This window comes from Stegodyphus dumicola, chromosome 1, assembly GCF_044657685.1.
Source record: "Stegodyphus dumicola isolate Sdum_Otavi_A_Nest chromosome 1, ASM4465768v1".
In the NCBI taxonomy this organism is placed as follows: Eukaryota; Metazoa; Arthropoda; class Arachnida; order Araneae; family Eresidae; genus Stegodyphus; species Stegodyphus dumicola.
Window position 1 is genome coordinate 200,018,140 of NC_140768.1, and position 12,335 is coordinate 200,030,474.

The window sequence follows — 12,335 nt, forward strand, 5'->3', positions numbered from 1 at the left end:
TATAACCACGTGCAGTGCTGATAAGGACCACATGTTTCTGTGACTCCTTCTCCTTTATTTTCTTCTTTCTAGGTATTTCTTTCTCCTGATGAGGAGGGACCTTTAGCTGCCCTCGAAATCGATTGAGTGTTTCATTATAGCTACGCTAAATACAAGGTTGTTTTTATGATTTTGATTATCAAAATGTGGTTTTATCCTGGGCATGAATGATATAATTCAGATTCTCGTATGTTTGATTTATCGAAACAAAAACGCTGCATCATAATTGCATGCATGATGCCATCAACAGTTGCATAAAACTCTACTATTAGCATTATTTTTAGACACTATATATATCATACCATCTTTTTCATTCTTAAATAAAAATTTACTACTGTTAAAAAGGTCTTAACTTTTACTTATTTCTTGATTGTAAAAGTGTGTTACATTAAAAATCACTAATCTAGTTTTAATTTTTATACTTTTCTTTTAGATGACAAATCCAGCCATTCAGAATGATTTTAGTTATTATAGAAGAACAGTCAGTCGGCTACGGTTAGCAAATCAGGTATTTACTTTTAATAATAGTTTAAGATTGATTATGATGTTAAATTTTCACTTTTCACAATTATACCTCTCTTAGTTACTAAGTTTTTTTATATTTTATTAATCTTTAATTGGCATTCATTGGTAATTCGTTCACATAATAACTTTTAAACTTGGTAGTCTGTTTGTCTTTTAAACTATTGGACAGTTTAAAAGTTATGGAATAGAAGTGTCTTCAAACATAATTTGACTCTGTTAATTATTACAGTATCGTTTGGTTGTGATAAATATTTATTTTTTATCAGTATTTTTCCATGCTCCAAAATTTCTAAGTATTCTTCTGCCTTTTTTTAATATATATGTATGTGTGTGTATTTATTTAAATACAGCTCTAGCCATTAGAATTTCTACACTAAGAAAAAAAATAAATAGCAGAATCTTATTTATTCTAATGCAACAACATTTCTAAATTTTCATCTGCTTTTTTTAATATGTGTGTGTTTATGTGTAATTATACATTGCTCTAGCCATTAAAATTTCTACACCAAGAAGGAAAGCAAGTAGCAGAATCTTATTTATTGTACATATACAGTATAATGTGAGGAAGACATGATCAAATTTGCCGGTGGTTTGAAATACACAGTGTACAAAATTTAATATGCAGAGCTTTGAGCTATGGCAGCAACAAAGGCTGTAATCAGTGCAACTCAGCTTAGATGACAGGTATAAGTACTTTATTCCATGGAGCTTCAACTCTGTGTGAGAATTCACCAATTGTAATGACTGGTGAGTCGTGCCATGCCAGTCTTTCGGCAACCCATGACCAGGTGTTTCCATTGGGTGAGCGATCTGAAGAATGTGTTGGTAAGAGCAATATTCAAATGCTGTCTTGAAAGGTCAGGACAGCATGAGCAACATGGGTTTGAATATTATCTTGTTAAAAAATGGTGTTATCCAGACCTTTAAGTTAGGACATAACTACAGGATTTAACACATAAAAAATGTAATGAAGGCTGTCCGTGTTATTGACTATGCGAACAAGAAATTATTTGGATGTAGACTCAATTGGCACACATACCAGCACACCAAATGCTAGGTTCATATGGCAGTGACAACCATTTGTTCTGACACCATTTGTTCTCCTTTGTGCTTCCTCACACAGATACATCCATCATGATGCTGCGCACTGAACTGGTATTCATCTGAAAAAATGAAAGATGGCATGATATCTTAAAGGTGACATGATTAGCATCATTGTAGGTGCAGCTGTCTCCACAGCCATATCACGAAAGGCCACAACATTGACGGTCGTGCTAACAGTCCATTGTGCTGCAGACATCATCATATTGTCTGTTGTGACACTTGTTATTCTGCGAACAAACCAAGTTCATGATTCAAGCATGTGACATGGCTGTATGATTCTGCAAAGCTGAGAGGTCAAGATGTCTACCCTTGGGCATTTGTAGCTGGGGCTCACTGAGATCTTGTATGGATTTCGGTCAATTTCATATTCACCTGACAGTCATAGGTTTCCATCCAACACGGTGCCAGAACAATAAACCACAGACATGTGCTTGTAAAAGTTTCTCCTTTTATTCAAATTATAAAAATTCAAGTAGGATTTCCAAATGAGAAACCTGCTGTGTAATCTTCCTATATATGTACAATGCAGATGACTGCATGCATGTATTGGAATGCCAATCATTTGCATATTCCAGCTTGTAGTACCTCTCATGCAAATTTGACATTTGCTGCATGCTGCCTTCATAGTGTAGCAGTTTTAATGGCCAACAGTATATATATATTATTTCATAAGGAACTAATTAGTAAAGTTAAATAAAATTAAATAATTCTCTTATGCCATTGCTGCAAGGAAAGAAGTTTGAATTTAACAAATACGATATCATTATCTCATTCATATAATGCATATTAAAAGTATAATTTAAATTCAGGGCCCACCAGCGGCCGAGCGGTAAAGTCGCTGAACACTGATAGTTCGGTCCGAGGTTCGAATCCCGCAAACGGGCTGGTTGCATGGGCGTTTTCGTGGTTTTCCCCAATGCATAACTTGTATATGAGTCAGTTTCCCTTAGAAAGTTCTCCACGAGGCAGATCTCTTAGGCAGATAGCCCTAGTGTGCTTTGCCATAATTAAATAAACCAAACCAAACCATTTAAATTCAGAAAGCATAAGTGCAAGCACATACATGAAAAGATATATAATAATCTAAAAATTTTAGCTTAAAAACTTTAAAAAATTTATTTAAATTAAATTAATTTGCATCAAGTGAATAATTGTTGAGCAGGCAGGAGACACATCTTTTCAAAGGGAAGTTGCCTCCAAACCTAACTCTTCAATTACTCAATTTGTGTGTCATCCTCCATATAGGCATAGGTAAAGAATTAACACAAAACTGAAAGTAGTGAAATGTTAAATTGAATAGTAAAAGAATTTTGAGAAATTTAGTAATGAAATCCACTATAGGAAAACAAAATAATTAATTAAAAGTACATAGCCAATGTAATCAAGAGTACAAATTCAAAGTAATTTAGAAACCTTACCTATATAGGTACTTCCCTGACACGAATTATTCGTGCAAATCAAAATAAACTAAAAACTGATGTGTACACCACATTACTTCCTTGTACGGAATATTAAATTATATGCATTTTTTCTTGCATTTCATTTAAACTTATTAGATTGAATTAAACCTACTTCACCGACAGTGCATAAAAGACAATAGAATAAATGCATTCTTTAAAATTCACTTTGTTTACCATAGCGACACTCTGGCGCTAGGTTTACTTAACAGTATTATATTTCGTTAATGTTATAACTCAGAAAAATTTATATCATTTAAAGAATTATCTAATCATTGCCACATGTTCTATTCAAATACTATAATAAAGCTAGAACTATGTGTAAAAGAAATTAAGCAAACAAAACAAAAAAGAAACAGTTTTTCACAGTCACTTCGCGACAAGGCAAAAATACATAAAAACTCAAAATATCTGTATTAAAAATTACGGAGTAAATCTTAAACGCTTATTTCCTCGAAAAAATTCCAGAAAGGATTAAGCATGATTTAAGTAATAAATGAAGGCGTTATCTTTGTTGTTGCGAAGCTAAGTTTCTCTAGATTGGCAACAAATCCGCTACTCAGCTGTTTCAAATGTAAACAAGAGCAATGGCCGCCATCAAATTAGGCTTAGCGGCACTTAACAATTTTAAAATTTTTGATAATTCTAAAATATTGCATACAGATTTACTAAAGGCATAAAACCCTTAACCAGAAGATAAAAACAACATTATTCAATCATTTTTAAAGCAAAAAATGTACAATTTACAAACATGTAAGAGTAAAGAAACTGAGATCATCGAGTCGGGTAACAGAGTGGATATATTTATAAATATATTTATATACGTTTGCGTGGCCGATTGAAACCAAAATGCGAGGTGCATATCTACATGTTATAGTAGTCTTATATACAAAATTTCAACGTTCTGAGGCTACTCGTTTTTGAGTTATGCGAGATACGTGTGCACACTCTGTACGTTCGTACAGACGGCACGAAAAATTCTCTTCAGAATTCACTTTAAAGCTTTTTTTTTTTTTTTTTTTTTTTTTTGAGGAAAAGAGTCTTTTATTCTGTCCTTACGTACAGATATCACGCAAAAACATCGTTAAATTGCATTCGAAAGCTGTCAAAGTGGATATTCCGTTGAAATAGGCTGCCTGAAGCTTTTTACGATTACAGTACTTCCTTTTTACTTCGTACAAGGAAGTAAAAAACTAATCTAAATATTATAGAAATGAAAAAAAAATAATATAAAATAAATACTACCTATAAAAATAGTACAAAAAAAGCAAGTAAATAGTAAGTTTCAATTTAACTTACCATGTAACTACATATTTTTCTACATGGGAGAGTGTTGTAGCAGTTGTTCAACAATGTAAGGTTGAGTAGTTTGTAGCTGCTAACTCTGTAAACAGAGGGCACTGATACTATGTAAAGTTGAGTAGTATTAATCTGGTAATATTGTTAGGTATTGTAAAAAGATATAGTTGCTAACTCTAAAGTAATGTAAAATGGATGTTCTTTGTGAAAAATGAAAAAGAATAAATGTAGCTGCTAACTGCTATAGGATTATAGAAATGTAAGTAATGTGTGAAAAATGATGTAAACATTCCTGTAAATTTTCCAAGTTTTGAATAAAAGTACGAAAAGATTAAACAACTGAAAAAAATTGATATAAAAAATTTTAATGAATTTAACTAAATTTTATTAAAACTGAAGTTATATATCTGATTGTCAGTATTATCTGTTACATATTGACAGGAGCCAATTGATGAAGAACTTGAAGTGCCGAATGAATTAGCAAATAAAATGTCATTATTCTATGCTCATGCAACTCCAATGTTGAAAGTCCTTAGTGATGCAACAATGCGTTTTGTTGCTGAAAACAAGGATCTGCCTATTGAAAACACTACAGAAACCCTAGGCACTATGGCTAAAGTGTGTCAGAGGATGATAGAAAACAGGTGAATTTTTTTTTCTGTATTTTTTTATTAAAATATTGGGAAAAAACATATTTTTATAAAAATTACTTTTTTTTTTTAAATTTGTTCTTTGAAATTAATGTTGCAAAGTATGGAACAACAGATAAGATAAGTGTATCTGATCAAAGCTTTTCTCATCCCCCAGTCATGATAAGTTGAAAAAGAATATTTACTGTCAGTCTTTCTACTTGTACACATAAACAGTGCAAGGAAAATATGAAATTAAGTAATTCCTTTATTTTTTGCTTGTTACCATTACAGTTTGAAACTTACACACAAGGTTTGATGACCTATCCAGAAGTTAGAACTTCAGTAGCCAAGATGGCTGGCTATCTACTTAAAAATATGTATAATGGGAAGGAATGAACAATAACTCAGTTTTGAAAACCAAATATGTAAAAATGAGTAATTCAAGGGATGCTTGAATGTCGCTTCAGGAGGTTAATGAATGAATCAGTCAAAAAAGCATTTACTACAAAGAATGAGCAATGAGATAAAAAGATTAAGTTTATTAATAGCTAATTAGTGAGTGTAATCCTATTGTTGCTAAAAGTGCATTTGCTTTTGTGAAAAATATGGTTGTGAGTAGTTTAATTAGAAGGAAGTGTTTTCAGCTACATTAAGACATATTTTATTAAATATGAATTTAATAATCTATTAAAAATTATGAAGTTTGCTTCTTCAATTTTCCTAGAATATTAGAAAGCTTTTTCTAGTTTATAAAATCACTAAGGATATTTAAAGGACACCAGGATATTGGCAGTTTGTCAATTTTTTAACCTCCTAAAAATTATCATTTTTGTACACCAAAAGCTGTAATTGTGAGTTTCTAATGTTTCCTTTTGATTCTAAATGACAGTATTTCCCTATGAATTCTCAATATTTTGCAGTTATGAAATTAATACAGTCAAAAGTCTTTAATCCGGACTCGTCGGGACTTCAGCGATTCCAGATTATAGATCATCAGTTTAAATCTGGTAAGATGGCATGCAGAAATTGTAAAATTAAAAATATGAAACCGTAATTTATAAAATAATGAGCAATTATGATCTAAAGGGTATCAAAATTTACAAAAAAAGAAGCTTAACATGTATTTGTTTACTTTATTAAACATTTCTTTCAATGCGCACATGCGTACCTTACGCATAGCCGAAATTAGAAAATTGCAACCAGAAAACTATTTGATTTGTATTCGTGATATTTATAATGACGAGGAATTTGATTTAAATCATATCAAAGACGGAGTACATCGAGATTAAATACTACATTTAGTAAGGAATTATAAGCCGAATAAAATAAAAACATCTGCCCTGCAGATAACGATAGTGCTGACAGATCAACTTTCAGTTCATTGCGCGCCGCGACGTCCCCCCCTCCCCCCACGCAGAGCAGTGTGAAATTGATAAACGGATTTTGAAACGGTTAGATAAACAAAGGATATAACTTTATCCATTTTTTGTAGCAATTCTTTTTTTGTTTGATGGACATCGAAACATACTTTCGTTTTCTAGATCCTTTGGGAGCTCCAGCATCAGAAATTCTATTTGACATAATCGAAAGTTCAAGCTTACTTTTATAAAATTGCTCTTACAGTCTGCAAAAAATAATAAGCCGGATCCAATTCGAAGATTAAGGAACAACGCAATCATCAACATTAACTGAATTAGATAATTTTAGCTTATACCATCTGTTATACATTAAACGCGCACGCGAAAACGTATTCTGTGCTTGCGCAGACGCATATGCGCAGTCGTAAATGTCTTGCGTGCACGCGTAAAACGCTTATGAGCATGCGTGAACGCGGCGCATGCGCAGAAAGATTTTAGCTTTGAGGTCCGAATTAACGACTTTTGACTGTATACCTCATTCATAGGTATCATATCATAAATTCTTATTGGAAGGGAAGAAAAAATTCAAAATCTTCAATATGCACACATATGCTAAACCCTCCTGCTTTTCAATTAAAACTGGTAATTAAAAGAAGATTATACGATTTTAATACAGTTATATAAAAAATGCCATAGCCTGTTTTGAGGGTATGTTGCCAATAGATGGCAGCACCATTCATCTCTTTCTCTACTCTGTTGGGGTGACTGAATTTATTTATATTATAATTGCTTATGACATAATTTGATACATATATTATAGTTATTATGACTTATTTACAAGTTGTTTATGATTAAATATTATATTCATGTTGGGAGTTTAATGACTCTGTGCTAGGAATGAATAAAAGTATTTTAATGTTTTTTTCATACTTTGCTTACTCCTGTGGAGTTTTCATTTGTCTTTGTTTAGCTAAAATTTTAATCTCACCTCATTACCCTTTCCCCCAAACTCGCTGATTTGATAATTTTCGTCTGGCATCAAAACATTACACAGTTGTAAGGGTTAAGTGCATCTTGTCAGCCCCCAAAGACACCCATCGCTTCATGTTTTTCCAAACCCTAGAATACAGTGAATGAAAAGAAGTTATTAATGTTTAATTTATCATATTAGTGGGGTTTAGATAAGGTCACACAAAACATGGGGGGGGGGAGTAATAAGATCACACTAGAGGGAAGCTCACAAACACGGGAAATTGGCTACTGACTGAGTTGAGTATTGGAATTCTTAATTGGAGTTTTCAGTGGTATGAGGAGGTTTCTGAATTTTCTGTTTTGAATTTAACATTACTACATATTACTATATTATTACTGTATCAATGAGTAATACTGTCTTTAGAATGTCTTTGGAAAGCATATATTAATGAATATAATATCATACATAGGCATTTTAAAACTGCATCAATAATTCGCAGATATTCGGGATTTGCATGAGGGAAAGGAACGTCACCCCTGCGAATAAAGGGGGGATACTGTACATTATGTATTATTATATAATATAAGAAACTACTTTTATTCAAGTTTTAATATTTGTCAATATTTTGTACACTTTTTTGTCATTTAATTTATCATGTTGTTTAAAAGGCACGCTAGGAAAGCGAGAGAAATACCTTATAGCTGAAGTTTCAAAATTCTTTTTTTAAACACGTAACAGTTTGTTAAGTACCATAAAAGTGTTCAAGGAAAGGAGTTCTGTGACCTGTAACTAATAATTGTTTTGTATGCCTTGCACTGAAAAGAATTATTAGCATGATTGATGTACTCTGCAGCATCACTGCTGACCGAGTTGAGTATTGGAATTGTTAATTGGAATTTTCAGTGATATGAGGAGGTTTCTGAATTTCTACTTATTATTAAATGACATGTATGGAAAAAGAACATGGATTCATGATAAACATGGTTAGCCAAAATTTATCTCAGATTGACATTGAATTTATGAAGTTAACCATGTCAGTTTAAAGGGTTAGATTTTGGGTCACTCTTAAACGAGCAAAAATATTCTGCATTACTTTTGGCAAAGTACTTCATTTTTTAAGAAGAGGGACATATATTTGTCTCCCTCAGAATCTATGATTTTTCTAAAAAGCAATATTAATTGGAAGTTTTTTTTAAGCTAATTTTATATACTAGCTGATAGTTCCAGTACATGTTTTAAAAAAGTTTGATTTTTTTTAATTAGAACTGTGATTTATTAGCCGAGATAATAAAAATTTTAGTTTATTTATTTCTTGAATAGTGCTACATGTTAACAAATTACTAGATGATTACTTACCAACTTTATATAGAGCCTTAATTAATTATGTTTAAAAATGCTGCCTTATTTAGCATTTACATAAATCGTTGCAAGGTACTCTTGATATATGTGTATGTAAGATATAGCAAAATATGATAGCTGCTTTAAAAATAATTTGTGACCTCAAAATTAACTATTCTAGATTTTATGCGATCCCCCTAAATTCATCTGTTCTCCCAAATTCGAGATCTTTTCATGTCTTTAATGCAGATACCACTTGTCCAATCAAAATAATTATAAACCAAAACTTTTCTAACTCGAACTGAAACCTTTGGCTCCCTCACTTCTTCCTTTGAATTGTGGCATCCTTTTTCGCTTAAGCTTTCCTCTTGGCAAGACACTTCTCATTGCTTTCGTTTCTCTTTCCTGCTGATTGGCTGCAGACGATGTAATGTCACAAGCATCTTCATGCATGAGAGGCCAAACAGTTCTCCCCTCAGTCGCTTGTGGGTTTTCCTTAAAACATCAAGGGTGATTGTTTGAATTCAAGTTTTTGCGGTGTTATATCTTATATCTAATTATACTGTATTATTACCCCTGTATTATTTATGCCTTATGATTGTTTGAATTGTTAATTCAAGTTTTTTGTGTGTTATATCTAATTATACTGTACCCCTGTATTATTTATGCCCTATAAATGATTGTTCGAATTTGTGAATTCAAGTTTTTGGCATGTTATATAATTACTACTGTACCCCTATATTATTTACGCCTCATGATGCCACCAATACACCCTGCATCTTCTCCAGCTTCTGGCAAGGAACTTAAGTACCAGAAAAACGTAATGACTTTGTATGAGAAGGTACAACTGCTTGATATGGTAAAGGAAGAGAAAAGTTATGCTGCGGTAGGGTGCCATTACAGAGTAAATGAAAGCACCATGCATTACATAAAGAAAAATGAGAAGGTAATCATATCTAGTGTAGCATCGAGTTTTTGTGGAAGTGCTAAGAGGGTGAGTGTTGTATGAAACAAGGCAATCGTCGGGATGGAATCTGCCTTAGCATTCTGGATACAAGACTTGAATAAAAATACCTCTTTGGACACAAAGATTATTCATAAGAAGGCCAACATCAGATGCAGAAGAATTTCGTGCCAGCAATGGTTGGTTTGATCAGTTTGTGAAACGTTACCAACTGTGAATTGGAAAATCCTATGAGAAGCTGCATCTGCAGATACAGAAATTGCAGAGAAGTATCCCGAGACCTTTTAGCAACTCGTTAAGGAGAAGGAATTCAAGCCAGAGCAGGTATTCAACATTGATGAAGCAGGGTTGTTTTGGAAGAAGAGACCTTCCAGAACATTTCTCATGAAGCATAAAATGAACACCCCAGGATTCAAAACAGAAAAGGACAGAGTGTTTCAACTCTGCTGGCTGGATCATGAAACTGGTGTCGTTTATAAGTCTGCAAATCCCAGGGAATAAACTCTCGAGAACAAAAATAGAAACACTTTGCCTGTCTTCTGGATACATAATTCCAAGGCCTGGATTACGAAGGTTCTGACATCCACCTGGTTTCATCAGTACTTCGTCAAGTAGAAGAATACCTCTGTAAAAAGGAATGGAGTTTGATGTGTTGCTGCTCATGGATGATGCTGAATGTCACCCTGTGGATTTGTATCATGGAGTTAAGATTCGAGTTCTTCCCTCCCAACACCACATCACTCCTCTAGGCTATGGATCGGGAAGGGGGGGTAATTCGTGCATTTAATGCACTTTATGCTGGGATCTGTCTTAATCAGTTAGTTATGGCATAGATGAGGAAGAGGACTTCCAGTTAAAAGTATACTGGTGCAATTTTACAGTTGCATCGTGCCTGACAGTCAAACACAAGGCACTTCAAGACATGAAAAAAGAAAGTCTAGTGTTGGAAAATAGTATGGCTAGAATGTGTACATGATTACAAAAGCTTTTCACCTGATGAAATCTATCAGGATACTGTCAACAAGTCAGTGAAACTGACACAGGTTAATCAGGGGTGATGGCTTTGTAACTCAAGAAGAGTTCAATGAACTTATTGATATCCACACTCAACCTCTGACAGATGAAGATTTGGCAGAGCTGATGAAGTCTGCAGAAGAAGAAGAAACAAAGATCCAGAAGACATCACAAGAGGAAGAGGATGAAGGTCTGACTCTAGATTGGTTGGCTGAACTCGTGTGAACAGCAAGAGAAAGCTAAATCTTGGGACCCTTAGATGGTTCGTTTACTACAGTTCTCAAATGCAAGTGATTCATCCATGTTATCATACAAAACCCTTTTCACCACCATGAAAAAACAATGACGCCAGGTGCCAATAATCTTCCTAACGAAGGTTAAGAAAAGTAACCAAGCCACACCCAAAGAAAATACTACACCATCTCCTGATTGTCCTGAAGAAACAACACCTCCTCTTGAAGTGATTGAAGAGGAGGAATTGCCTGAACTGCTGTGAAGCAGCCGTTAAGCTGTGCCATACATCATTGTCACCGTAATCATCCTCATCATATGTTACACAAATTTCATCATCATCATCATTCATTATTGGTAAGTATGTACACAACAAAATTTAAATGTTTTAAATTTATCGTTACTACGTACATATAATACTATATTATTACTTTTTTAAATTTATCATTACTACATATTACAACATTATTACTGTATGAGTAATACTGTCTTTAGAATGTGTTTGGGAACATATATTAGCATATATAATTTTCAGGATTTGTGGGAGGGAAAGGAGCGTAACCCCTGCGAATAATGGTGGGGATACAGTACATTATGTATTATTATATAATCAGAGTTGCCAACTCTCCCGATTCAGGCCGGAGACTCCCTAATTTTCGACTGCTCTCCCGCCAACCCGATTTACCTGACTTTTTCTTATTCTTAAAATTTCTCACGATTTTTATGGAACTTGGCTTAATACTTTATTATATGAACACATACACACACACACAAAAAAAAAAAAAAAAAAAGTGATTTTGGACATCTGAAAGCAATTGAATTTTCTCTAGATTATATCTAAAACAAAACCTTGTGATTCAGATGATAATTTCTGCTGAGTGAGAGCATACGTATCCAGAAACATTGTTCTCCAGTTCTCTAATGGCCATTGAGCTCCACTGCGTGTCATCTGGCATATATTAGCCAATGAGTACAAAGTAAGCTGAAAGCTGTTATTTGAATGTTCTTTAGTTATTTCGTTCATCTTGTCCCTGAGTTGTGTGAGTACACGTGCCTTCGGGAAATAGTTTTAGAAATTATCATCTTTGGTTATGTCTGTGAGAAAGGTGCAATATTTGTATACGTTTCAAAAATCGTACACAGTTGACATTCCTTCCATTATTTCCTCAAGGAAATGTAATAAATTTGGGATATGTACTGTCTGTCATTGCGATTTTTCGATTTTGCATGGTGGAAGGGCGGATGTTCTCAAACATGTGCGTACTCAAAGTACAAGATTGAAATACTCATACAATTGCACACAAACAGGTGCAAATTGTTAAAGAAATGGGTTTGAAAAATAAATCTTCAGTTATTGATTGCATTAAAACAGCTCCATTCTGCCTCTCTACGGATGGAAGC

At 33.5% G+C, this 12,335-nt stretch overlaps 1 protein-coding gene across 1 annotated transcript in view; it reads left to right on the plus strand.

Annotated features, from left to right (window-relative positions):
• The window catches only part of LOC118204706 (CYFIP-related Rac1 interactor B-like), a 167,117-nt gene that overhangs the window by 132,869 nt on the left and 21,913 nt on the right, over positions 1-12,335 (plus strand). The window contains exons 6-7 of the mRNA XM_085824703.1: positions 473-547; positions 4,866-5,068. Of these exons, the coding sequence (XP_085680829.1) occupies positions 473-547; positions 4,866-5,068 (278 nt within the window). The remainder of the gene's footprint in view (positions 1-472; positions 548-4,865; positions 5,069-12,335) is intronic.